Source organism: Colletotrichum fructicola (genome assembly GCF_000319635.2).
Source record: "Colletotrichum fructicola Nara gc5 chromosome Unknown KSG_Nara_v1_contig01, whole genome shotgun sequence".
Classification (NCBI taxonomy): Eukaryota; Fungi; Ascomycota; class Sordariomycetes; order Glomerellales; family Glomerellaceae; genus Colletotrichum; species Colletotrichum fructicola.
In genome coordinates this window covers 6,812,637-6,838,057 of record NW_027094051.1, presented here as the reverse complement: position 1 = coordinate 6,838,057, position 25,421 = coordinate 6,812,637, and the positions used below count along the sequence as shown (strand labels likewise).

Sequence of the window (25,421 nt, the reverse complement as noted above, 5' to 3'; positions counted from 1 at the left end):
AGATGGCGGCAGTGAGACCTTTCGAGTGGAGTATTGTACGATATTATGTTCGTTACAGCCGAATGAAAACATGCACAGTATGGGGCAATGAAGATCTTGGGCACCCACCAACATATTGTCAAGAAATCGGGTCACTCGGTCTTCCTTCAATTGGGCTTGCTGCTCCGCAATGTTCGTAGTTGTCTTGGTCCTGACTGCTCGGCCGTGTCATTGGGTAAACAGCCGACTTGTTGCATTGCGTCTTCATTCACGGCAGTCACATACATACGTTTACCATGAGATACAGCACAAGTACACATGCGGTTGAATCTCCGTTCTCAATTTCTGTAGACACATCTACCTCATCAGATCATGTGCAAGCCTCCCCACCAAACTTCACAGAAGTTCCTTTCGAAACACACATACGTACACACGTAGGGGAGACGATATTAAAAGGTAGACGTAGTAAGCACGGGTAGCTCGATCATTAAATTTGATGTGCGGGACTTTCAAAACCAACTCGTGAGAGTAATAAGAGGAAAAGAGATAGTTGGTAAGAGATTATATCGAGACAAGGAGAGAAAATCTTGGGTTCGTGGGAATAAGTAGTTAAGGGGAGAAGAGAAGAAAAATAACAACTGTCCTCCACCATCTCGTGATGGTATAAAACCCGGTCGCCCCTCATCCCTGGAAGCAGTTCCGTTTCTAAAACAATGCAACGCTATGATCATATCGTTCGCGGCCGTCGGGGGTTGTGCCATCGAGCCAGCTCTGTGTGGCTCTCACGCTCTCTCTCTCACTTGCAATCCAATTCAGCTTCGTGTCTTCTTTTGCCTCGAAGTGTGGTCTCATTCCCGTTTTGTACGCCCGTGTCTACAACCGAATTCCATCTCCTGAAAATGCAGCTAAAGATGATGATATAAAAAGGTGTTACTAATAGAAGAAGGAAATGGTTGTAGAGGCTCGGGCGAGCAAATTTGTTCATTACGTCGTCATGTGGCTTGGTTGGGGGTATAATTCGTCTAAATTTCCTGAACCCAGATCTGTTGATTCGAATTAGCAACGTGGTCGAGTGATGAAGAAAAGCGTTTTGATTATGACTTGCCTCCATCTTGCCGATATCCTGCCTTGCTTTCCTCGCTTGGCTCTTCGCAGTCATGATCGCCATGTCGAGGTCATCTTGGTCGCCCATGGTGATCATGTCACCGTTGGGCATGTCCTCGTCGCGGATCTTAATCTTGAACCGCCTGCGAAGGCCAAACTTCTCACGGATGCGGTCGATGAAGTCGGGGAACTCGACCGCCGCACCAACCATTATGTATCTCACGTCCTCGGCGTGCACCTTGACGCGAATCTTGCGAATCTCTGGCCTCCTCGAGCCGCCACGAGACGACATTGAGTTGGTACCAGGGCGTCTGTTGGAAACCATCTCAAAGTCACCCTCATCAAAGGACCCGTAGTCGGAGCCGTCCTCCTCATCCTCCATGTACCGCTGGGGCACACGACGGGAGGTCTGGCGACTAGTTCTGGAGCTACCGGGGCCGCCACCTTGGTACATGTCGTAAAGCTCGTCGGGGTACGCATCTTCGGCATCCTCGTCCTGACGGCCACGCATCTGCATATCGCGTCTGGAGTAGCCTCGGCTTGGGGTAGCCGATCGAGACTCGGATCTCATGCTGGGCGGCGCTGCCCGACGGTCGTTCGGGCTGCTCGTCTTCTGGTACCGGTCGTTTCCTCTGGCATTGTCGATGTTGAGCTTCGCGAGCATTGGCTTCGGTCCGTTGCGAACGGATTGTCCGCGTGTCATACCGCCAGCACCACCGTTGGCCTCGACTTGGTCGGGAGGAGGTGTAGGCGGGAAGACGCCGCGACCGTTGGGCGGTTCGGACTGTTGTCTTCTTGATGCCAGACCGGGCTTGACCAGGTTGGTAGCAGCGAAGGAGATGTTATCAGCGGGCCTGTCGTCTTTGTTGTCATTCTTGCCAGCCTGTAAACCAAGAAGTCTCTGATTAGCAAATTGATTCCCATGGAAGCTGATGGTTGTGGGAACCGATCTGCCTACATTCTTGATCTCAGATCCAGCGAAACCAGTGAAGGCATTTGCTCGATCGGAGGCGGCGACCAGCCGTGCCTTTCCGAGGTAGTCCTTAGTCTTGAGGTTGCGAACCTTGGCCTCATTTGGTCGGTAGACGACGCCGACGGGAATCGAGAAGACGGTGTAGCCCTGCGCATGTTAGTTCGGTTCCTAAATAGAGGGCAACCTTCATACCTCGGCCTCTTCACGGATCGCCTCATCAATTACGTTGTGATCCTCGACGACCTTCTCCTTCACGGCGTAGGACAGATCTTGTAGACCTGCATCCTTTTGTTGCAAGTAAATGTAGCACAGTCCTCGGTTGAAGAGAACCTCGCATGAGTAAAGCTTGAAAAGCAGGCCCAATTGGGCGTAGTCAATCATGGTGTTGCCTCTCAGGTAGAGGAGGGTGTCGTTGAAGTTGGCCAGTGCCTCTTCGAAGTCACCAAGCAGGAAATTCGATACGCCTTGTTGGAAGTAGGCGACAGCGAGGTACTGGTCTAATCTGATTGCTCGTTGGTAACATTCAACCTGTTTGTGAAGTCAGTCGCGGTGCTCGGAGGTAGGCTCGGGCGGGGATCACGCACAGCCTTCTCGTGTTCTCCCAGAGTGGCGTGAATGACACCCATGTTGAAGAGAATTTTTGAGGTGTCCGAGATCTTCTCGAAGTCCTTGAGGGCCTCGTCGAACTCATTGTTGTCGTATCGGGCCAGGGCCGACACCCACGACTCTATTTCCTATGAGGCAAGCATGGTTAGTCGTTTGTGCTTTGGACTTCCCCTCTGCCGATCGTCGGGTTTTCGTATCGCGGTGGTTGGGCTCCGTCGGATGGCTGAACTCACTTGTTTCAACGACATGTTGTCGCCAGAGAAGAATGATCAAATGCGGATGACGGAAAAATCAGTTTCGAATGATTGCTGCGCAGGCAGACCGTCGCTGCTGCTGCTGCTGTTCGCAAGAAAGTTGCGTGAGATGTTCGCGGAGAGGGTATCGTGGGGAAACTGCGCGGACTTGCGAGAAGGAAAAGCCAAAGCGATGATCCAAACCGGGCCAGATTGGCAGTAAAGTGTGCCGCGGGCGGCTAGAGGAGGGTCCCAGGGCTATTTAGGGAATGAGTAACAGGCGGTGGTGACCGTGCGGTGTGCCCGGCGCCACTGAAATGACGGTTGGAGTCGTATCCCCGCTTCCACCTGTAAATGGCTGCAATTCGGAGCTGGGCGATGAAAGCGAGAGCAGAAGAGGAGCTGAAGATCTTGGCGCGTGGCGGGTATACCAGGGATCGATAGCTAGCCCCAGTCTTAACGGTGCCGAAAGCTTCTGCAAGAAACGCCGATGCGATACAGGCAAAAAAGAGGGTTTTCGCTACCTCTTAACGGTGCCTGGTGCCTTTCGAATTGGCTGGGTTGATGCTGTGTTGCTGCAGCTGCAGGTGTGCTAGGTGCTTGCGCAGAGGTGCAGGTGCAGGCGGAGGATGGCGAGGTGCGTCCTGTCTTCCTGGCTGGCTGGCTGCCCGTCTGTCTGTCTCGCTGCCGTGCTTGGTCTGGAGGTGCGTTGCTTCTTTTTTAGAGTTACTGCTGTTTCTTTCCTGTCCAGCAGAAGCAGATGCCAAAAGTAGGACAGTGTTTCGGGTTTGTGTACGTTGTGCGTCGAGAGACGGATTAAGTTGTCGGGGAGGATGGGATGGCCCTTTACGGGTGGAGGGTGGGATATGTATGTAAGTCGGACAACGCGCTAAAAGGGAGGGGGGTCCGAAGGCCAGTTCAGTCCGTCCTAGTCCTCGTCCTTCTTCTTTTCCCTGATACGCGGTAGTCTAGCTCCAGGGACTTGCGTAAACTTGTCTTTGCCCGCCTGCGACAAGTATGAAAGCGACCGGGAGGATGGATGACTGATAGTGGGTGACCAAGATAGACCGTCCTGCCCACACTAGCTCTGCGTCGTTCGGCGTCGCTGCCTCTCTCGGATTGTATCGTGCGTTAATTAGAGTCGAACCTCGGACGGTCGTTCGACTATGAAAGCTTGCTTGTTGCGGGTCTGCAAGACTGAAAAGACTGGCTCGTGGTCGGCTTGGGTCTTGGGGGTCTTGTGATATCGAATTCCCGACTCGTCCCAATGTGTGATGGGCAACAAGAACAAAAAGTGATGGAATGGCCAGACGTGCAGCTGGGCTTGGGCAAAAGAATGGGAATGAATGGATGCAGGACGAAAAGCCAGCGCCTACAGAATCGAAGGGAGGGTAGGGTAGAGAAAATAGAGTCGAGTCGATGCAGCGAGGGACCAAGGGGAACTTGACTGGTCGGGTTGTGGGCCGCGAGTCTGGGTGTATATCATGCAAGCCGCTCACAAGTGATTGATATTCCCACTGGACACTGGAATGTCAGTCAAAAAACGCTTAGGATGCCTGTGCTCCGGTGCTCGTCCAGTTGCGAGTTGCAGGGGCATCCAAGGGGTGGTTTCTTCCTGTCGACTCGAAGGGGGTGCTTGGAGCGAACAGCCCGGAACAAGTGGCTTGGGCTCTGCGGTGGATGAGAGAGAGGGAGGGGTGTGTGTCTTGTCTCTCCCCTTGATTTTGACACGCCCTCTTGAGACTTGGTATGGAAGAGACCAAGTTGTGCAACCGACCGATCTCTTGCTATCACAGGATCTGCCTCGGGAATCAGTGCACAGAGGTGGTCAGAAGAGCGTCTTCTGATAGCTGTGAGAGACACATGGAGAGAACTTCTCCGCGCCGTCTGGCGACATTCCCCAACTCGTCGCCGTTGTCACTATAAGTTGCCGCGCAGATCCCTCTTTTGGCTTCCAACAAGGTAGCTCATTCGGCAGAGAAACAAACTTGTCTAAATTGAGGGACAGAATCAAGTGTTTTCTCTCGAAATCGGACCACTTTGCATATCTCGTCGCCAGATGCTGGGTTGTGAAAGTGCTTGACATCGAACGTTGGGATTCCCTCGGGCCTCTGTGCCTCTCTTGCCCCCCTGGGCCTGGAGGTGGCCCCCCTGGTCTGTCTGGGCATCCCATCCGACGTCCGTCCCGGGGGTGTGTGAGACGCGCCTGGGCACCACACCTTCATGTTAGAGTGATGGGCTCGCGAGAAGTCAGAGTCCATGTCAGGGCGGGGCGGGTCAGATCGCGCATCTTGCGGTGGCCAAACCAGGGGAGTGGCTGTCTCCGCCTCTCATTCTCCTGATGGCCCAGGGACGGACGCTGTCGACCTTTCCTGTCCTGTCCCGCCGTGTGCCCCCTCCAGCCAGGTAAGACGCAGCAATCCCTTAACGGCAATGCACTATTGTCGGGTGTCGCAGGCATCTTGCAACCACTGCGAATCAGGGCCTGTCGGTTCCCATGCACGAAGCGTTCCAGTGATTGCGAGGCGTGCCTGATTGGCCGCCAGGAATACGGGACTTGGATCGGACCTGTGAAGCCTCCAGCGCCTACAGCCAAGGGCGCGTAGGCGAGAGGCTAACGCCGCCTTGATCACACTGCCAACTCTGCTTCGGTAGTAATTGAGATGCAGCTTGCAGCACAGTTGTGATGGCCCTCGTGGCTTGAGTGCCAAAGGAGGGGGGGTTCTGCCGGTGATGATGAGCTGCTGCTGCAAGAACAAGTGCAACTGCAACTAAGGCTGCAGGCCATTCCGTCCCATCTTGCCAGTTGCCGGGCTATTTGCTTTTTCCCCCCCAGGTGATGGAGATCAGGAAGCGACCGGTGTAAGTGCTTGCAGACTGCCGCCATTTATCGCATCACAGTGAGTGATTAAGTGGTCCGCATTTCCAGCCCGCTGGAGGTGGTCCATGACGTTTGGCAGAGAGATGTTTAAAATAGCATACCCGACAGTGCCGTGTTCCCAGCACTGCAGTCTGCAGATGGGAGAGGTTAAGCGCCGGGAATCATCTCGTGATTGGGTTGTCCCGGCCAACTGTCACTTCGGCCGCCTCGGCGGTGAAGGAGTGTTGGTGTGTCCGAAGGAGGTTGACAGGTTGTTAGTTGGACAGGCCGAATCGTCCGGGCCTTTGCAACAAGGTTATCCATCATCCAACCGACGGGAGATGTGCTTCACCATGGCCGCCAAACTCTGCCTGATGGGATTGGCGTTCTATGTCGGTGACGGGCTGAGGTCGAATGAGAGTGTCACGATGAGAGTGCCTCAAGTCATATATCTGAGCACAGGGCGAATGCGGCGACACGACACCGGCCGGTTGGTTGGCATCTGGGCTGGTGACAGCGGGGAAGGAGATGGTGTAGTGTCGTTGGTCGATGATGATCTGCGAGGAAACCGAGGGCCCGTCACACAAGACCCGCCGTCAGCAGCTCTGCGGCACAGATTCGGTAGTCCATGCTGCTCGTACTGAGGACCAACGTTCCTGCATTTGGGGTATTGAGCCGTTCAACCATGCCACATTCCACCTAAACGGGGTATGCAGGAGTTGAAGGAAGATGAGGTGAGATGGTGCTCGGTCGACGCTGCCGTGTGATGAAGCCATCGTGGTGCGACCCGGACAGACATGCGTCCAGATGGCGGGGACAGTTCGTCGGCGGTGGTGTGCAGAGCCCTTGGTGGACGAAAAGAGTAGCAGAGGCCGCCAAGAAGTTGACAGATTCCTCACCATTCCCCTTTGTGGCGTCAAGTCCGGCACAAGACATCTCGTCCAGTCTTTGTCAGAATTTGGACAACCTTATCTGCAGCGGGTCCAGCGTCCCAGACGGCCCATGTCCAGCCCAAGAAGCGGAGGCATCGGATAGGCAGACAGACCGTGCTTCAGTCTGGAGGCAAGTGCTGACTTGGCTTGGTGAAGCCGAAGATGTGGTTAGCCGTTAAAGATGTCGGATAAGGTGCGATATCACGAAATGCTGATGGGGCTAAGGTACCAGCCAGCAGGGTCCGGGATCTGGATCAGGAGTCTTGGCTGTGAAAGAAGCTCAGCCACACCTTGTTGACGTTTCCCTTAGGCTCGATTTGCTAACGCCTGGGACAATTAAGCTATGCGTAGCGCGCATTGTGGAGGCAGAAGGGGCAGGCAGGCAAGGCAAGAGCAGGCAGGAGCGACCTGAACGGGGAAAGGGAGGAACGGAACAACTTCCACTGACCAGCCTCCTACCTATGCCGTGCTAAGGTATTGAGCATCGAGCATCGAGCATCCCAGGTCCTTGTTTCTGCCTCGCAAATCTTTTTCGTTTTTCCCCCTTGATCTTTCTTCTCCCGTATCGATTCGGCCTCGCTGAGTAACGCCGATTGACGCCGAGTACTACATTGTCGTGTTCGAGAATGCCGTCGCAGCGTGGAAATTGAAAGGAGATCTCTCTTCCATTCCTCATCAGGAAGCCGATGATGTAAGTCAGACAGGGGACTGAAGCAGAACAAACGGCACAAGCCCGAGGAGGGTCCCGGCTTCCGAGAGAAGGAGCAAAGAACAATGACTTGCATTCCAATCTTTGTGGAAAGAAGCTCCTTCCACGAAGAGTTCCATAGGGCACAGGGCAATCGCACCCCCGTACCGTACCTACCTTACGAATGCCGTGGGCAAGTGCCTACCTTAGGTACACAGCGATTGCCCTCCTGGCTCCAATTCGGCTGTTTCCCTGCTTGTCTCTCCGTCTCTATGGAACACCTTGAACGCTCCTGCCTGCGCAAGCCAACAGATCATCGACGATATCAGGGGCTGGCCAAGATGAGTAACAAGCACTAACAATCCTTGGGCAATGCTTAGATTCCCTACCTTACTGGCAGCCACCAGCACCGTCAACTCTAATTATCCCTGTCGCTGGAGGTCTCAAAAATCCTGCGAAACTCGCTTCTCCTTCAGGCTGTTTTGAAAGTCCCGTGCTGGGGTCTCCACTGACGTTCCGTCCAGCAGGGGAGCCACGCTCTTTTGGCCCCCATTGACGCCTTGGCCTGGGAAGGCAGCTTCCGCTGTAACGCTAGCGGCAGTGGAGCCAACACCTCTGAAAGTCACTCTCCTCCTGTTTTCGGTGCAGCAGTACCTCATCCATCCTGCCCAGACCAACAGCCACACTTTGCCGCATGAACTAGACGTCAAGCCAACGAACTTCACCATGTTTTACTACGCAGCATCCGGTCGAGGGGCATCCAGCCGCATGCCTTGCACCGCAGCGACTTGAATTGCGACTGCAACTGCACGCCTGCCACCTACCTACCTTACCTTGCCTTACTACGGATGCCTCCCGGTCCTGACCCAAGGTGACTCTGTACGACGACCCTACAGAGCCACACAGACGGGAACGCGCACCGCAGACGCCATCAATCAGTCAGTCAGCACCACAGCGCTCCGCTCCGAGTTGCTCCTCGTTGGTGTTCTCTATGACTCCTTTTTTCCGATCAAATGTCACAAGTCTGGGCATCCCTTCGAACGGATGAATCCACCCGTGACGCGGCGATCTCGTCGCTGTGCGCTGTCAATGCAAACTGAGCCGAACTCAACGGTCCGTTGCCCGCATTGCAAATCACCAACGGGGCCACCGGCCGGATCCTCAGATCCCCAAACCAAACGATTGCCTTCCTTGAATCAGCTGTAACCCAAATACTGTTTCTTGAATCGTTCAAGTCAAACAAGTTTACATCGCAGCCCTCGATTCAGTTCAGCGCAATGGCGCCTCAGTGCCACTTTGATCCTTAGGGTTCTGTCAACGATGCCTTGACATGCCGTCAACGAACACCCTCCTTTGCCCAAAAAAATGCACCGCATTACCTCATGTTGGCTGCCTTAGCTAACCTGTGCTCCTAGGCCACCTCATCCCGCATCCGATATCGAGTCTTGGTTTCAAACCTGGCCAACCTCTCCACAATCTAACCCCTTTACACGTATGTATGTCGTCTATTTCCACGTCCACGTCCACGCCCTCGCCTCGCCCTCGCCCACCCGTATCAGCCACTCCCGCATCGCCCATCTGTGTTCACTCCTCCCTCGGTGGGTCTCTTGACGGCAGGCCCGCCTCGACCCCCTTGCGATCCAGAGAAATAAGGTAGCGCCTCTGGTCCCTGTTCAACCACACACGCGTATTCGTCTCATCTACCACCTGTCACTCGCGCTCCGCCTCCTTCCGGTCTTCGATCGGTGGGGGGAATCTCCCGGAACCGTCATCAGTGTTTCCTCTAACATGATCTGCATCAAGCCGACGCTGGAGCCACGCCTTCTCTGCCTGGCTGGCTGGCTGCCCTAATCCGGGCCTCTTCGCAGGGCTTTACAGCATTGCCTTCAGCCTGGGCCAAAGATTCACGACGGGGCTGCCCTATGCTCCCCCGCCCGTCCCACAGCACGGAGACAATCAAGAACTCGGCAGAAAAATCTGGCTGAGACAGGCCTTGTAAAGCTTGGCACATATCAAGGTTAACTGGATGGGCCAGGGAGAATGGACGGCGCCAACAACCTTACCGAAACCCCAGACTCCATCACCCTGTGACGCTGCCTCAGGGCCAGTAAGCCAGACACACGGTAGCCGCGAATCATCCAAGCCCGATAGTCGCTCGAACCTTACCTTATGCTGTCCCGAACGAGTGACAAGATGCCAAGGTCTTGAGAAACTCAGCCTCAATGTTGAATCCACCTGTGGTGTGGTTCTTTGCATTTCTCATACCACAAGCCTGAGGACCCCTGCCGTCTGGCTTGTCAGTCTCATGGGAAGCCTTGGCCGCCGACCTTATTCGACCCGGTAGGCGTTGGTCGACGTCAACGTTCATCGCAAAAATCGTACGATGGTGTTTACAGCAGCTACCATCCCCACGTGCTATCACTGGCGATCTACTCGAGCTCATTCGGCTTGTTCAACCGAGCGCCAAACAACTGGAAAAGCTGTTGTTCATTCTCGTGATCCATCTCATACATCATTCGAGGGGTTCCCACGAACATTCAACGTGGCACCTACAACATGCCCTTCTGGACCTCATCCTTTCTCTCCTCCCACAGCGTCTTGCCCGTGCATGAGCAGACTGTCTTATCATTGTCCCACACGCCTGCACTCCTGGCAATCACGCCGACGACCGTGTCCGGGTCATTCTTCAGGATCCCCGCAGACTCATCCTGTCTCGAGACGACCATAGCGTGGCCAATGATTTCCCAGATCTGGAAGGGCTTGTCGAGGTAGGCGCTGCCTCTTCCATCCTTGCCGACTTCAAAGGTGCCCAAGAATCCCTTGGCAGCGGCGCCTTCGCTGCCTCCCGACCAGACAGGGCCCGTCGATGAGGCGCCCGTCTCCAAGTTACCGTACTCACGGATTGTTGCTCGGTAGGAGCCGGGGGCTACGCCGCGAAGAGTCAAGTCAATCAGGGTGGTGGTGGGAGACACCTGCACCATTCTAGCCAGTCCCCTGACATCTCGGGTTCGCTCATCATCCCACTTTGATGCACCGCCATTGCCGTCTGCCTGATAGAAAGACTCGAGAATGCTGACAGCAGCACCTAATTGGTGAGTAAGCATTTGCGCTCGTGTGGCAAGTTGTCAAGATGAGCAAGTTTAAGAGTGAATACCCCATCTGCCGATGCCAATGCCGGTGCGGCGGTATCTACAAGACGGGATGGGTGGTATCAAGAAACAACTTAAAATTCGCCAAGGGGTTACAGGAAATGCGGAATGTGTACTTGGGCAACGCCAAAAGCCAGCGCTGGATAGGCAGAAAATTCCTCGCCCAGGGTTGTACGGGAGTGGCGGAGAAGAAAAGAGAGATTTGGTTCAACCTACTGTTTGATACTCCCGAACCTCGCAGGATAGCGTCCCTCCCCGTGGCTTGGATGGCGTCAACGATGGCGGATGGTGCGGCTGCAAAACGTTGCCAAGGGGTTAGTAACGATTGTCAACGAGACGCCAATCTTGCCTCTATCGGGTTGAAGGGTGAGAGGCATTCCCTCCAAGCCAAAACAGACTCAAGCCTTGGAAGCCTCAAAGCATAGCTTTGCCCTACTACCGCCCGCAAGAGCCTACCTCCCCCCAGCATCGTGACGAGAGGAAGAGTACTTTCATCAAGCACTTGACGTTGCAGTGCGACGCAGGTAGTTGGGGAAAAGGTGACCGGCGGGCAAAAGATCGTATGGGAGTCCGCCCATGGGGAAAAGGGAAAAATGGTGGTGGGACAGAATTTTGGCCCAACCTCTAAGCCCGCAACATTTTGGCTTGAGAGTTTGCAGCAGAAGGGAGCGTACCTGTGCCCTCGACGGAGAGTAATTGGTCCTTGAGATCGGCCTCGACCTTGGTGATGCCCCCCAGCTTGTACAACGAGTCTGAAACGTCCTTGACGCAGCTGTCACATGTCATGGGCACCGCGAAAACGGTCTAGTGTCGCGTTTCATTAGCAATCCCTTTGGTAAGGAACGGCCAACATCGCCTGGGTTGGGCAGCAGATGGAGAAAGAGTAGACTTGGGAGAGTGTGCAAGGTGAAGAATAAGGGAAGATGTCAAGGTCCGTCTCGCCGCGCTGTCTTTGCAGGTCGGCTTGGCATTAAGCATGCTGGTCTTTTTTTCTTCTTTTCCATTTTGTCTGGAAACAGGACGAGTTGAAGAGAGGACGGCATATTCTGGTGCTGCGGGCGGGCGGGCGAGCGGAGGAGGGGGCAAAGGGGAAAGGATAGACGAACCTGAAAGGTATATGAGACGGTCATTGTGAAGGGTCTCGTCGGTCTTGCGCTTGGCTGGTGCGGGCTTCGTAGCAGAGAGCGGTAGTTGTGGAGGAAGTCGGGGAGGCAGTAGAGCATGCTCTGCCCTGCTGGCAACTGTGTGTAAGGTAGTGGTTATGGACGACCAACAGTCGGGTTTTAATCGTTGTCTTCCGAAAAGCCTAGGAAATCTTCTATTCACTGAAAGGGAGATTGGCTGTATGGTGGTGATGGAAGTTTTGCGAGGTTCTGCTTCTATCCCCTTCCAAGGTGGTATGCCCGCCCAATGGGAGAACCGGATACGCGCCTTTTAATACCTGCATCGTGGGATCCGACAGTGGTGCCTTTGCTGAGAAATCGCCTTACCGGCGAGCCCCTCAGCAGTTCCGGAGCAGCAGGCGCAACAGCAGAGCGATTACGGCTCGCTGTGACGAGCTCAAAGATGCCCCGCCATGACGCCCGGGCCATCTGGTGCCCCTCAACTGTGACATTTCGTAATCGGGGGTTGTTCGGCGCTCGGTCGCCGCAGCTGCCGGTGGGTGGGACCCAGATCGATAAGTGCTTATCGGATAAGATCACGGGTACAGTCACGTGCATCCGTGTCTCCAAATTTTTGGAAGAGCTCAGGTCATGCGAATTGAAGGTATCGATATCCAACGGGCAGCGCAAACGACCGCCGCGTACAATCAAAGACGAACTTCGGAGCGCGACTGCTGGCCCGCTGCCGATCGACTGTCCCTGAATCCATTGGGGCGGAAAAATCCATCAAACAAGCGGCAGGACGGAAACCCAGCTGAGGCGGCTGGCCTAGGAGGTTCTCAAGATGTCGCAAACCCTCGGCCTCGTAAGTCCTTCTCCCCCCGGTCACCGGTTGCACTCTCCCCAGCAGCAACCTCCAGACCGCTGACCATTCCCCCGCGTGGATGACAGACCCGCCTCTCTTACTCAAGAGTATGGCACCAGATCTCGGCCGCGGCGCCGCACGAGACGCTCTCGACGCAGCCGGGCGTGACGCCGCCCTCGCTGGGCCGGCTGGCGTCCCGCATCGCGACGCTGCTGATGGGCAAGCACAAGCCGACGTGGGACCCGTCGACGGACTGCGGCGACTATGTGGTGGTGACGGACTGCGCGGCGCTGCACGTGACGGGGCGCAAGAAGTGGCAGAAGACGTACTACCGGCACAACACGCGGCCGGGATCGCTGCGGCAGGTGACGATGGACGTGCTGATGGAGAAGCACGGTGGCGCGGAGGTGCTGCGCAAGGCGGTCAGCGGGATGCTGCCCAAGAACCGGCTGCGGGACAAGAGGCTGGCGCGGCTCAAGGCGTTCGAGGGCGCGGCGCACCCGTACAAGCAGAACGTGATCCGGTTCGGGGACGTGCCTGTGGGCCAGACGGGTTGGGAGGAGCAGGTTAAGGCTATTCGCGAGGCTGACTCGAAGAGGATATAAGATGATGGGAGAGGGAGGGGGAGTGTGGAAGGGTTTTGGCCGTACGGCGTGTATATTCTGTATGAATATGGGCATCTCAATTGAAGTCTAATGAGTCTCACGCAACTGCGTTGTTGTCAATGGACTTGTGAGGTTGGACGGTTGCTACCTCGGGTAGTGAAGAGCATGATGTTTGGTGCGTCTGGTATGAGCGGCAGCGAAGATCTGCTGAGATCTTGAAGTAAGATGGCACAGGAGAAGAGGAGGAGGGCTGCGGATTGTCACTGCACGGCCTGTGGTGGCTCAAGGCTCGGTCTGTTTCTCTTGGTTGTGTTTTAATTTGCTTCTTGCTACGTCCTGATGCTCTTCGTTTCTCAGGAGTGATCATGCCATGTCCTAAAGCCTTCATTGAAACCGACCCGTGGAATTGGTGAAGTGCAGAAAGACGTCGGCCCAGACTTCATGTGTGAGTTCACTTAATAACTGGCAAATATGTCTGTTGCTATACTCTATATCCGTTTCATTCAGGTACTTAAGGCAAGGACGGGAAATGATAATGTCCTACCCGGAGTGAGCTGATGCTCAGTGACCGTTCATATGCCAGGGTGTTGACGTTGTTGCCTACACATGACTTGAGCCATGAGAAAACCATCTACTTGAGTTCGGTAATCAACACTTAGAGAAAGCTAGGCTTCTGATCGGATCTGACGGTGGCAATATCCCACGGGGACGGACGACGACGTCCGATTAATAGGTGTAATTTCACCGGCAAGTTGTTCGTTCACCATGGCCGTCAGTTCCGGCCAAATTCACGTATTTCAGCTCATGATGACGATGAGACGATCATGTCTGGTTCTCATGTTAAGATGCATATCTCTTATCGTGTTCGCAATGAGATGAGGTGCTAAAATTGGGCGCCATGTTATTACGCACGAACTCACGATAATCTTTACGTCACTCATTTGACCCGAGACGTTGCAATTTAGCACTTGATATCATTGCTCTTAGTCATTGCTCGTTATTACAGTAAAAAAATACCCAGCCAGATGTGGGTAGAAAATGCATAGACGCCGGGATAAATGCAGCGCAGGCTTCAAATCCTCTCCATCTCATTCCCTCTCAGCGACGCCCCAACCCTTACAACTTGGCCGTCTCGTTCTTGGCAGAGCGCGCGACCTCGCACCTGATGAGACCGTTCGGGCCGGACTGCGGCGCGTACACCTCGGCGTCCTTGCCTGTGTTCTTCAGGCCGTTGTGCCAGCTGAGGTCGATCTCAAAGTAGTGCTTGTTGGGGAGCGTGTAGGTGACGGTCAGAACCTCTGGCACGGCGGCGAGGATCTGCTCGCACATCTTGTACATTGTGTTCTGCACGCTGGCGCTCTCGTCCTCAGCAAAGGTCTTCATGGTGATGTCGCGGGCGGCCTGCCAGGCCGGGTCGAACTTGGGGACGGCGGCCCTGACGGCGGCGACGTTGGGGAACTTCCAGGACCACTGGGCGTCGACGTCGGTGGAGAGGATGCGGTCCCAGGTCTCGGGGAGGGTGGTGTACTCGTCGCGGACGAAGCCGTGGAAGGCGGAGCCGGTGCTCTTGAGGACGGTGAGCTTCTGGATGGCGGAGGTGAGGGCGATGCCGTCCTTGCGGGAGATGCGGGCCTCGACGTTGCGGGTCTCCTCGCCGTCGCGGAAGAAGGAGTGCGGGTGCGGCTTGCCGTCGACGGTCATGCGGGTCCAGCGGTGCTGGACGATCTTGATGTTGGCGGCGTGGATGTGCTTGTAGGTGTCGAGGAAGTGGGTGCCGAGGATGGAGGCGTAGAGCTCGGGCGGGTTGATGGGGTTCTCCTTCGCCTTGATGTAGATTGTGTTCTTGATGGAGTCGGTGGCGACGACGACGCTGTTGTCGGCGACGGTGTAGGATGTCTCGATCTCGCCCTCGAGCAGGCAGCAGACGGTCATCTCGGTGACGGTCTGGGAGTCGCCGTGGCGCTCGACCTTGTAGACGCGGACATTGTCCTTGCCGTAGCGGGCGGAGGCGAGAGCGGGCATGTTGGCGGTTGTTGTTGTAGGTTTGAGAGAGGGTATCACAGGGAGAGGTGGTATGAGACTTATCACGGGGTATGAGATGGGTGTGAGATAAGGACCGCTGTTGGAAAGAACTGTGTGGAAGCAAGATGTGATGGCTTGAATGTGAGAGGAGTGGTTGTTGTTGAGGTTGGGGATGAGATGAGGTCGCACGGAGGACAGACTAGAGGGAGAGGAGATAATCGTCGAGGGGCCCGATAAGTGTTTATATATTAAGACGGCAAGGTTGAGAGCTCTTTGCTTGCCTCTCGCTTGCCTTTCAAGCTCACCTTAGCCTCGTTCAACGTCACCCAGTACACACAAAGCTGCCAGGCCCCCGGAGATAGATAGCGTAGTCGCGTCTTGAGTCGGCACGTTTTTTTGCCCTGGCCCGCGGGACGCCATCAGGGGACCCAATGAGCCTGGCCGAACTGACCCGGTTTGCTTGATAGGGCCCGGCAGCCGTGGGGTAAGATGGTCTCATTGGCGTGGAGTGGAGCCCCCGGAGCCCGCCGATGTCCCTTGGGGGCAGCCCGCCGCACTCAGCCGCTTCAGTGGGAGCTTGACTACGGCTCTCTGAGCCAGGCGGGACGGCGGGGAACGCTGGGTAATTTGTCTACTTCAGAAATGAAAAAGCAAACGCCTTTCGGTCAATGATGGACTAGTGTAGGGTTTCTGCAGGGTCCGCATTGAGGATATTGACACGGGACTCGGGGTCTGTTGGTTCATCTTTCGTGTAATTGTTACTCCCACGCTGGTGATCACTGGCTGAAGCACTACCTTACCACCACAGCATCATGGAGACATGTATCCGAGTCTGGCAAAGTTCACTTGGATATCCGTCCAATGGGAAGGCACCCAACAGAGGAAGAGTTTGCGCCGTTGCGCAGTCAGAATGATACTGAATGTTTGCATGTACCGTTTAGTGCAACTACTCTCCTAGAGGCTCACTGAACCCCACATCGTCATGCAGGTCCTCCTCAGCAATCCCAAGGGCGCGGCCGACCATCTGCCGCCCCTCCCCGAGCCTGAGGTGAGAAGGAGGCCAAGTGAGGCGAGGTGACGACCGATAGGATCCGGGACCCCCGCTTCTTCGGTGGTGTGTGGGTAAGTATGAGGCCGAAGGGCCGAAGATCAAAAGCCGGTTCATGATCCTGACAGAAATAATTCTGTTCATGTTCACGCTAGTAGTAGCATTCGATCGCTCGCGCTCAGCGGCGGGGAGCCTTATCGCACGCACAGATGGACGTCTCCGAGGGCATCGAACGACTTGTGGAAGGGAGCCGGCCGCGTTTCAGCATTGGCAGTGACAGTCTGCGCTGTGGCACGAGCAGCTTCAGACGGCAAGGGCTTTCCTCGGGAGGATAAAGTAGGATGGTCCATGGTTCGTGGTCCGTGGTGCATGGTTGCGAGCATGATGAAGGTCTCTGGAAGCAGTTGGCAGTCATGTGCCAACTGTCTGTGTCTGGTCTTCTTGTGGCTTTATCCGGATCTCTGGCCGTGTGTTGCAATGCGCTTCATGCCAATGGTACTGGTTAACCGAAGGCGAGCTGGTTGGCATCTTTGGCTTTCTTGGTTGTTCGGATCAACGGCCATTCTAGACTGCCGTTCCGATCCCATGTGCTGCTGGTGATGTGTTGCGATGGAAGTACGGTCGAATCGTGTGCCACTATGTCGTTGACGGGACGGCAGACGTAGATGGTGGATGGGTCATCAGATCGCACGGCAAAGGCACTCATGAATGTGTGCATGTGGCTATCTCGTCTTGCAAGGTGAGCGGTGTAGGTTGGCCTGCATGTCGGTCAAATCTTCGATGTTCCAGGTGCCTTTCTCAGCTGTACCTTCCATTCGATTTTGGTTGGCCTTAGGTAAGGCAGTGCAGCAGTTGAGCGCACCTTGGGCACGCACTGGACGCCCACTTCTCCACCACGTTAGTGCTGCCGTAGCACTGACTGGACTGACCGACGCGCTGTGCTGCACCTCCCGTAGCTGGCCCGGGTCGAACTGGAACAGACCTGACGTTGTGACACAGCACCACTTCGACAGCGACCTCCCTCCCCCCCCCTTGAGCCACCAAAACAGCGCAACGGCGGCTCCCCCACTCCCAAAGTCGGCACCAGGCTGTGGATGACAGGCTGCACACTGCACAGAGGTTGGAATGTCCGTGGCAGAGGTGTGGCACAACACAACGCAACGCCCCAGTGACCACCACCACAACGACCGCTTCCCCCACGACCAACTACCCCATCTCGACACGAACTTGGAACTTGAACAACTTTCCGATCGAACGAGCTCCCATCTCTTCCCGCGAGACGGTCCGACGTCGAGAACCCGCCCGGATACTGCCCGCCGACCGGCACCCCTTTGCGCATATCCCGTCCTCAGCTTTGAACTCCATCGCATCTCCACCAGCACCGCCAACCTGCCTTTGTATTGGTTTCTTCAAGCTGCCGACCAACTTCACACGCCTGCCCAACGCATCGCGACCCGAATTACAACCTTCCAGAAACCCGGCTCGAGCCTTCCTTCATCAACTGTTTTCCCCCGACCGGTCCAACGTCGCACCTCTCCGACCCACGATTGAAACTCCATCCTCCTATCGCGAAACCCACCCCGATCGGCGAAGGTCCCAAATCTGTCGCGCGAACCCAATCGATCAGTCTGCCCCCAGTCTTGGACTTCTACAACAATATCTTAGACTTTCCGCAATAAAAGTTGCCCGAATGCAAGGACTTTGGGAGCGGCCCCGGAAAAAGGTGGTATCATAGAGAGGTATACCCGCCATGCTGGGCGCATCCGCAACCCAGTCCCAAAAGGCATTGTCGCCTCAGTCGTCCACTCCCAGCGTCAACACGCTCAATCCCAGGCCCAGTTTCGAGCGCGAACCTAGCAGCAGTGGTCTCCAACCGCCCCTCAGCTCTACAAATGGCCCAAGAAGCCTGGGCGCCTCGGGCGTCAGCTTCGCCCCGCGAGGCTCTTCCCTCAACCCCTCCATCGCCCCGGGAAGCTTCAGCTCCGAGCTGCGCAGCCAGATGATGCCCTCGCGCTCCGGTTCTCGCGGCGACATCTATGCCATGGACAAGGTCGACGAGGTCGACGGCATCTCTGCTGCCGAGCAGGCCCTCGCCAATCTGCGGGAACAGCTGAACCGCGAGATGAAGATCAAGGATGGTAGCGAGAACATGCTTGAGGCCCTGAATGCTAAGAAGGCCAAGCAGACGAAAGAGCAAAGGGCCAAGGTGGAGGCCGAGCTCAAGGCATCCAACTCGCGTATCCAGCTCTTACGACAGAAGATTGCCGACGCCCAGAGATTGAAAACGACGCCCACTACGCCTACGAGGCAAAGAACCGACGGCTTCTTTCCGCCCAACAACGGCTTGCGATCGCCCCCCAGTGCTTCCCGCAGTGGTGCAGGATCTGACGCCGAGGATGTGGCCGAGCAGTCGCCGACCTTCCTCTTGGCTGAGCTGCTTCAGGCGCTGGAGCAGGAGGGTATGCCTCCTGAATACTATGTCAGCCGCGGCAATAGCCTTGCAGATCTCTTCAGAAGGCACCCGACTCTAAAGTACGACCTAGTCTGGTCTGTTTTTGGTCTACGAATGCAAGTCATGCTGCTCAGCGAGGCCAGGGAAGTGGTAGCAGCCGGTTACAGGATGATTCGATACGCCATATCAGATGTGTCATCTTTGAGGAAGATTCGCAGCTTAAACACTGATATCATTGTCGTGACGTGAGTTATTCCATCTCATCTCTTTGGCAAGGACATGTAGCTAACTTTTGGACAGATCTTTGATCAAGGATCGAAAAGCTGATCTAGAGCGCGAGCAAGCACTTAAGTTTGTCCGAGCCTTTTTGGATGTCAAGGACGGCGTCAAGGAGATTTCGAGGGCCGTCGTTCGCACCGTTGCAGCTGTTGCAGAGCAAGCTGAGGACCGCCTCAGGTCGATCTGCCTGGAAACCCTAGCCGAAATCATGCTCCGCGACCCCGCGTTGGCTGTAGCCTCTGGAGGTCTGTCGCCACTTTCAGAGGCGCTCATTGAGGGCACATACAAGTCACCAGAAACCCTTACTGCCTCTTACATGCAGATTCTGGACAACCCACAGAAGAGGATTTATTTGCGCTCTGGTTATGATCTGGAGGTTCTCTTCACGGCGTTTACAGACATCATTCTCGCCAACGAGAGCCTGCTAAAGCAAAACTCTAAAGCCATCACCAAAATCTTGAAGAGCTGGCCAGGTCTCATGATGCTAACAATGCATGACTCCCGAGCCATCAAGTCGTTGCTCACCAGCATGGTGCTCCCCCAGGCGGCCATCCGAGAGACCGTCATTGACCTCATCTACCTGCTACTTCGGATCAAATCTCCCTCGTGGGCCTCCTCGTTCCTTGCCGGCCGTAGGTTGACGACATACGGACGAGTGGCAAGCCTCAAATCAATGCCCAATCAGCAAGCACCACTGGCCATCAGCATGCCTCATGAAGATGACGGCGGGGAGCAGAACTTCATGGATCATTATACAGCCTTGCTCCTGGCGACATTTGTCAAAGCTGGTTTATTGGAAAATCTGCTCCAAGTTGCCAGAACAAGCGAGCCGGCTTTGACGAGAAAAACTTGCCTTCTTATCGGTGAGGTACTCAAATTGTCCAGCAGACTGCTTCCCGCCTCTTGGAGCAATGACTTGCCATTACTTCCCGATCTCTTTGCTGCCGCCACCCAATTCAAGGATGACAATAGATTCGTTGCGTCAGGTATAGTGTACCAGATAAGTTCTGTGAGCAAGACGTTGTATAGGAGTTCCTCGTCATCCGCCACTGCTGGCGCTCTGCCCTCGAGTGACAGTATGGGAAACCTCGCAGACATGCACCGCAAAGGCAACGCAGGAGTTGTGGTTCAAGAGGGCGCAATCCGGCAGTTGCTAGTCGAGTCCAACGTCTTGAACAGCTCAAATTACATGAAGTGGAACTGGGATGTCATCTCCCGCATCATCGATGGGCCGCTTCAAGATGGCAAACGACTGGACGAAGTCAACAGGGTTTCCAAGTTCATGAACAGGATCATGAGTTTCTACAGGCCGTTTAAGCACCGGTTCTCAGACCTGTCGACCAACAAGAACACCCAAAAGTACGTCAGAGTTGGCTGTGCGTTGATGCACACCTTGCTGCAATCACCGGAGGGTGTCGACTACCTGCAAGATCATAAGCTGCTGAGACAAATAGCGGAATGCCTCGCTCAGTGTGATCCAGTAAGTTCTATGGCAACAGCGCCATCCAGACAAAGACTAACACACAAAACAGAGCAGTGGACTCACTTCTGCCGATCCAATGTTCTCGCCCGGTCGCCTGCAGAGCACTCTTTGTGCCGGCTACTTCCCAATGTTGGGGGTTCTTAGCGGCGATCCCAAAGGTTTAGAGCTTCTTCAGCGATGGAGAATGTTCAACATGATGTATCACATCCTTGGACACAAGCAACGTCCCGATCTGATCAAACTTCTCCTCGCCAATTTCGACTACAGCGTCCCAGGCCACCCTCGAGTGCTAATCGAACAGGCACTTACGTCTGGGACAAGGGAGATTCGAATCATTGCCACAAATGTCCTGCGGAAATATGCCACTCGACCTTTTGACGCGTCGCAGCCGTCTCACGGCAAGGTGGATTGGAAGTGGGCGATAGAGAAGTTGGTCGACCAGCTATATGACCCCGAGGTAGAGGTCTGCCGGACCGCGGTTAAGATCCTCGAGAAGGCGTGCAATAAGAAGGCATATCTGGAGTACGTCGTCCAATGTCGTCCAACAATGGACCATCTTGGAGAAATCGGCGCCCCTCTCCTCCTTCGGTTCTTATCCTCCTCGATCGGCTACCACTACCTCGACGGTGTTGACTATATCAGCAACGAGATGGATGATTGGTTCCTCGGCCGGAACGACTCGTACGTTGGTGTTATTGAGACCAGTCTGGCGAAGGCGTTCCTCGAGAACCCGGAAGAACACCAAAACCGGATGAACATGGTGGACGAAGCTCAAGCAGAAGCCGAGCCAGAGAACCACATTCCGCCACACTTTTACCGCGAGCTTGCACGCACACAAGAGGGCTGCAAACTGCTGAGTGACAAGGGGCATTTTGCAGAGTTTGCCAGCACTATCAAGGAATACGGGATGCAGTCGGAGGACCCTGAGCTCATGCTCAAAGTCAAAGCATCTATGTGGGCTGTTGGCAACGTAGGCTCAATGGAGCTGGGAGCTCCCTTCATTGAGTCTTGTGATGTCGTGGAGGACATTGTCAAGATTGCCGAAGAGCATGAGGTGATGAGCTTGCGAGGTACAGCCTTCTTCGTGCTGGGACTGATCTCAAGATCGGCGCACGGTCTTGAGATTCTCTCGGAATGCGGCTGGGACTCCAACTTGTCACCTAGGGGGGAATCGTTGGGCTTCTGCATCCCGAACGACCTGACCAAGTTCTTCTCTTTCAAGCCTTGGAAGCATGCCATTGCGTCCAAGATCGCGCTCCCCAACACGCAGAAGACTTACTTGGTTCCGCCACCTCCCACCGAAGCTCGCCCGCCCCTGGAAAAGGAGGAATTACCAGCCTTCACCGACGAGGTTGCCACTAACCAGCGAATCCTCGACTTGGTTGTTGACCTCGGCAACATGGTTCTCTACAAGCGCGCTATGGGCGAGCTGATGCAGATCCGGCAGCACAAGGTAGCGGGCTTTAGGTCACCAAAGATGTTCAAGCGGATCATGACGATGCTTGAATACAATCACTATCGCCTACCAATCAGGCGGATGGTGATAGAAATGTTCGACAAGAACGTTCTTCGAAGAATCGTGTTCGACGAGGACAGCGACAGCGACGATGATGACGACGAAGATGAGGAAGCAGAGGAAGAAGACAATGGGTCTTCTTCTGGGGATGAGAACCGCACTGAGAGGCAGAGGAGCATATCAGACCCGTCCGAATTGGAGAAGGACAACCATCAGCCGCGGGCAGAGCGATCGGACAGTCTGAGTTCGGATCAGACGGATGACTTTGCGGAGACGGCGTGAAGCTACGTCGTTGTACTATAGAGCCGCACAGTTTCACGGGGCATCTCGCATATGGAGGGAAATGAGGTGGATTTCAAGATGCGTTGGTGGCACCCATGATGAGGCGTTTTGTTACTATTGGTCTTTTTTGTACTATATCTCGGGATCTGGGGAGATGGATACGTCGATCAATTGGCCGAGTTTCAGGCCAAGCACAGAGAAACTCTATGAGAAATCACGAAATGTCCATTTGGGAGCGAGCAATGGATAGGATGGAGTCGGGCGGCCATCTGCGTATTGATTCCCGGGGAGTAGGGTGTCGGCAGGAAGGCAATTCAAAAGTCACTGGTTCACTCATCTCGTTATTTTTTTGCATTTGACATCGAGGACTTGATTGACATCCAAAGTATCGTGAGGAGGCGTGATTGATGGATATGGGGGTGGGAAGGGAACGCGTGCTCTGGAGTACTCAGGAGTACTATACCTTACCTCATGAAAACTTGGTGACTGCCCCGCCCCCACCTTGAGTGACATCTACGAACCACCACGGCCTCCGACGCCAACCGACCCGGGCGGGTGCCTGCTTCGGAGCTTCAAGTAACATCGTCTGCCGTAGCGGTCCTCGACCACAACCTCAGATTTCCCCAGGATTGTTATAAACGGTTTCCGCGAAGCAAGCATGGTCTCTGGGCGAGTACTGGTCATCGCCGGCTCGGATAGCTCCGGTGGAGCGTGAGTAATCACCCAAGATTTTTCCCGTCCTTGAAGCAAAGTTCACTGACGTGATGCCTTCTGTTTCGCAGCGGGCTAGAGGCAGACCAGAAGGTCATCGCGGCTCATGGGTGCTATGCCATGACGGCCACGACCGCTCTCACTGCGCAAGACACCACGGGAGTGCACGACATTCATCATGTGCCGCAGGACTTCCTGGTCAAGCAAATTGATGCCTGCGTAAACGACATCGGCGTCGACGTCGTCAAGACTGGCAAGTTGCGCCTTTCCACCCTTCGCTTCTCGATGTCTGGGTCTCTTTTCTCATGGAGCTGCATTGGCTGACGAGGGCGGGATTCTAGGTATGCTAGCTTCGCCTGCCACGATTGGGACCGTCGTCGAGGCTCTGAAGAGGCATCGCGTGCCGAAGATTGTTGTTGACCCCGTCATGATTGCGACCAGCGGCGCGGAGCTTCTCCCGAGAGATGCTGTTGCTGAGCTGCTTGAGGGCTTGTTGAAGGTTACGACGGTTCTTACGCCAAACATCCCCGAGGCCAAGTTGCTTCTGCAGGATGCTGGGTTTGAGGGCGCCGAGGTTGCTTCCGTGGCGGATCTGGAGGAGATGGCGCGGAAGGTGAAGGGTCTTGGACCCGAGTGGGTGCTTGTCAAGGGCGGGCATGCGCCGTTCAAGGCGGACTTCACCGTTGCGAAGACGGAGGAAGAGAAGGAGGTTGTTGTGGATGTGTTGTATGGCGAGGGAGGCTTCGTGAGGATCGAGAGCCCGTATCAAGCGTCGAAAGACACGCATGGTACTGGCTGTTCGCTTGCATGTGAGTTTCCTTTTGACACGTTGTCTGAAGAGTGATACTGATGGGTTGCAGCTGCTATTGCGTCGGGCCTCGCAAAGGGGTTGAGCGTACCCGAAGCTGCGAGGGCTGGGGTGAGGTATATCGAGGCTGCGATCCGGACAGCGCCTGGGTACGGAAAGGGGCATGGGCCTTTAAATCACTTTCACTCCATTCAGACTCTGCCTTTTGCGCCGTGGGTTGCCTCTTCCGTCTCGGCGGTGACTTCAACTGACAGTATCTAGGGGACGGTTCATCGAGTACATGCTGGCAAGGCCTGATGTCAAGGACGTATGGTCAGAGTTTGTGTACCATCCCTTCGTTATGGCTATGGGCGATGGGACGCTACCTTTGGAGTCATTCAAGAAGTATCTTATCCAGGATTACCTCTATCTGGTTTGTGATGTTTTCCCTCCTCATTGAATCCTTGCTGACTTGGGCAGGTTCATTTCGCCAGAGCCAACTCCTTGGCATCTTACAAGGCGAAGAACATTGCGGACATCTCAGCAGGTGCCAGCATTGTCAGCCATATCGCCCGCGAGATGTCTCTGCACATCGATTACTGCAAGGGCTTCGGAATCACAGTGCCCGAAATTGAGGCCACCGAAGAGCACCAAGCATGCACGGCTTACACCCGCTACGTCCTCGATGTCGGACAAAGCGAGGACTGGATCGCCCTACAGATGGCATTGGCTCCTTGTCTATTGGGCTACGGTGCCGTGGCTAAACAGCTACACGGCGATGTCAAGACAAAACGGGACGACAACACGTACTGGAAGTGGATCGAGAACTATGTGGCCGATGACTACGTCCAGGCCGTGAAGACGGGCTCTGAGTTGATTGAGAGACATGCCGTTTTGCAAAGTCCTTCCAGCATAGAACGTCTGATCAAGATATTTATTCATGGAACCAAGGTAAGCCCTGCAGAAGTTGAGGCTTCCGGCCCGTAGCTGACCCACGAACAGATGGAAATCGGCTTCTGGGAAATGTTCCCTTACCGATGATATGCTAGAAAACCCGGACACGTTGGTCCATGGGTTCCATAGAGTACACAGAGAGAGGGGCCGTACAACAAAGACTAGACTAGAATTCAAAACGTCGGCAAGAATCTCTCCGACGGCATTGTTCAAACAGCTCGTATTGATGTGGAGGATATTGAGGTCCGGCTGCTGGCGTCATTCGCAGTCTCAAACGGCCTCATACACTGCGCTCTGCTAGAAAAGAAGGTAGTCCAGGCGGGTCAGCTGGGACTCGGGCCAGAAAGCCAAGCACCGTTGTGCTCTTCAGGTATCTGTCGTCCGATGGAATACCGCATATTCTCTTTCCTTGACAGCCCAGCTCGGGTGTGCATGCCGCAGCATTACGGACGCCAAACACTGAGAGAAGAAAGAGCTTCCCTGCTTGGCATATGTAACTCGAAATGAGGCCAGATGGTTTCCAATCACTCGCAGCTGTTCCCGCAGACAGCGCGCAAATTCTGAGGGAATGGATACGTCGTCCAAACCTCCCAGGTGAGAGAGAGTCATGGGTCATGTTGCAAAGCACGAAGGTGCCTTATCGCGAGTCAGATCCACCGTTACCTAATCATACCGATAAGAAGGAAGCGGGTCCCACGTGCAGCAGTTCTGCAGGGTTGCATCCACCCCGAAAGGCAGTCTCAGTCCGGCGGTAGGGGGTACGTATTCTTTTGCCTTACCTTAGCAAGCA

The 25,421-nt window shown here is 55.0% G+C and overlaps 7 protein-coding genes across 7 annotated transcripts; 4 read left to right on the top strand and 3 right to left on the bottom strand.

Moving 5' to 3' along the window:
* Nucleotides 1-963: 963 nt before the first annotated feature.
* NCF2 (Neutrophil cytosol factor 2) lies at nucleotides 964-2,910 on the bottom strand (the record flags this gene model as incomplete). Its single annotated transcript, XM_066150902.1, has 6 exons — nucleotides 964-1,022; nucleotides 1,081-1,966; nucleotides 2,042-2,203; nucleotides 2,249-2,584; nucleotides 2,641-2,790; nucleotides 2,896-2,910. 6 exons carry the CDS (start codon nucleotides 2,908-2,910, stop codon nucleotides 964-966), a joined length of 1,608 nt encoding a protein of 535 aa, XP_066009645.1.
* A 7,014-nt stretch (nucleotides 2,911-9,924) lies between these two features.
* Nucleotides 9,925-11,654, bottom strand: CCS1 (Superoxide dismutase 1 copper chaperone; the record flags this gene model as incomplete). Its single annotated transcript, XM_032028957.1, has 4 exons — nucleotides 9,925-10,460; nucleotides 10,741-10,818; nucleotides 11,199-11,328; nucleotides 11,631-11,654. 4 exons carry the CDS (start codon nucleotides 11,652-11,654, stop codon nucleotides 9,925-9,927), a joined length of 768 nt encoding a protein of 255 aa, XP_031891280.1.
* Nucleotides 11,655-12,471: 817 nt separating this feature from the next.
* On the top strand, nucleotides 12,472-13,097 carry CGGC5_v001940 (mitochondrial 54S ribosomal protein uL13m; the record flags this gene model as incomplete). Its single annotated transcript, XM_032028956.2, has 2 exons — nucleotides 12,472-12,492; nucleotides 12,579-13,097. 2 exons carry the CDS (start codon nucleotides 12,472-12,474, stop codon nucleotides 13,095-13,097), a joined length of 540 nt encoding a protein of 179 aa, XP_031891288.1.
* A 1,116-nt stretch (nucleotides 13,098-14,213) lies between these two features.
* On the bottom strand, nucleotides 14,214-15,119 carry uaZ (Uricase; the record flags this gene model as incomplete). The annotated part of the gene is made up of 1 exon (XM_032028955.1): nucleotides 14,214-15,119. The coding sequence occupies one exon, from the start codon at nucleotides 15,117-15,119 to the stop codon at nucleotides 14,214-14,216; it is 906 nt and encodes a 301-aa protein (XP_031891287.1).
* Nucleotides 15,120-17,917: 2,798 nt separating this feature from the next.
* ste20 (Target of rapamycin complex 2 subunit ste20) lies at nucleotides 17,918-22,179 on the top strand (the record flags this gene model as incomplete). Its single annotated transcript, XM_032028954.1, has 3 exons — nucleotides 17,918-18,864; nucleotides 18,920-20,378; nucleotides 20,431-22,179. 3 exons carry the CDS (start codon nucleotides 17,918-17,920, stop codon nucleotides 22,177-22,179), a joined length of 4,155 nt encoding a protein of 1,384 aa, XP_031891290.1.
* Nucleotides 22,180-22,837: 658 nt separating this feature from the next.
* On the top strand, nucleotides 22,838-23,214 carry CGGC5_v001937 (putative hydroxymethylpyrimidine/phosphomethylpyrimidine kinase 1; the record flags this gene model as incomplete). The annotated part of the gene is made up of 2 exons (XM_066150901.1): nucleotides 22,838-22,890; nucleotides 22,962-23,214. The coding sequence occupies 2 exons, from the start codon at nucleotides 22,838-22,840 to the stop codon at nucleotides 23,212-23,214; spliced, it is 306 nt and encodes a 101-aa protein (XP_066009683.1).
* Nucleotides 23,215-23,233: 19 nt separating this feature from the next.
* CGGC5_v001936 (putative hydroxymethylpyrimidine/phosphomethylpyrimidine kinase 2) lies at nucleotides 23,234-24,718 on the top strand (the record flags this gene model as incomplete). The annotated part of the gene is made up of 5 exons (XM_032028953.2): nucleotides 23,234-23,699; nucleotides 23,751-23,910; nucleotides 23,960-24,110; nucleotides 24,158-24,628; nucleotides 24,680-24,718. The coding sequence occupies 5 exons, from the start codon at nucleotides 23,234-23,236 to the stop codon at nucleotides 24,716-24,718; spliced, it is 1,287 nt and encodes a 428-aa protein (XP_031891289.2).
* Nucleotides 24,719-25,421: the final 703 nt, after the last annotated feature.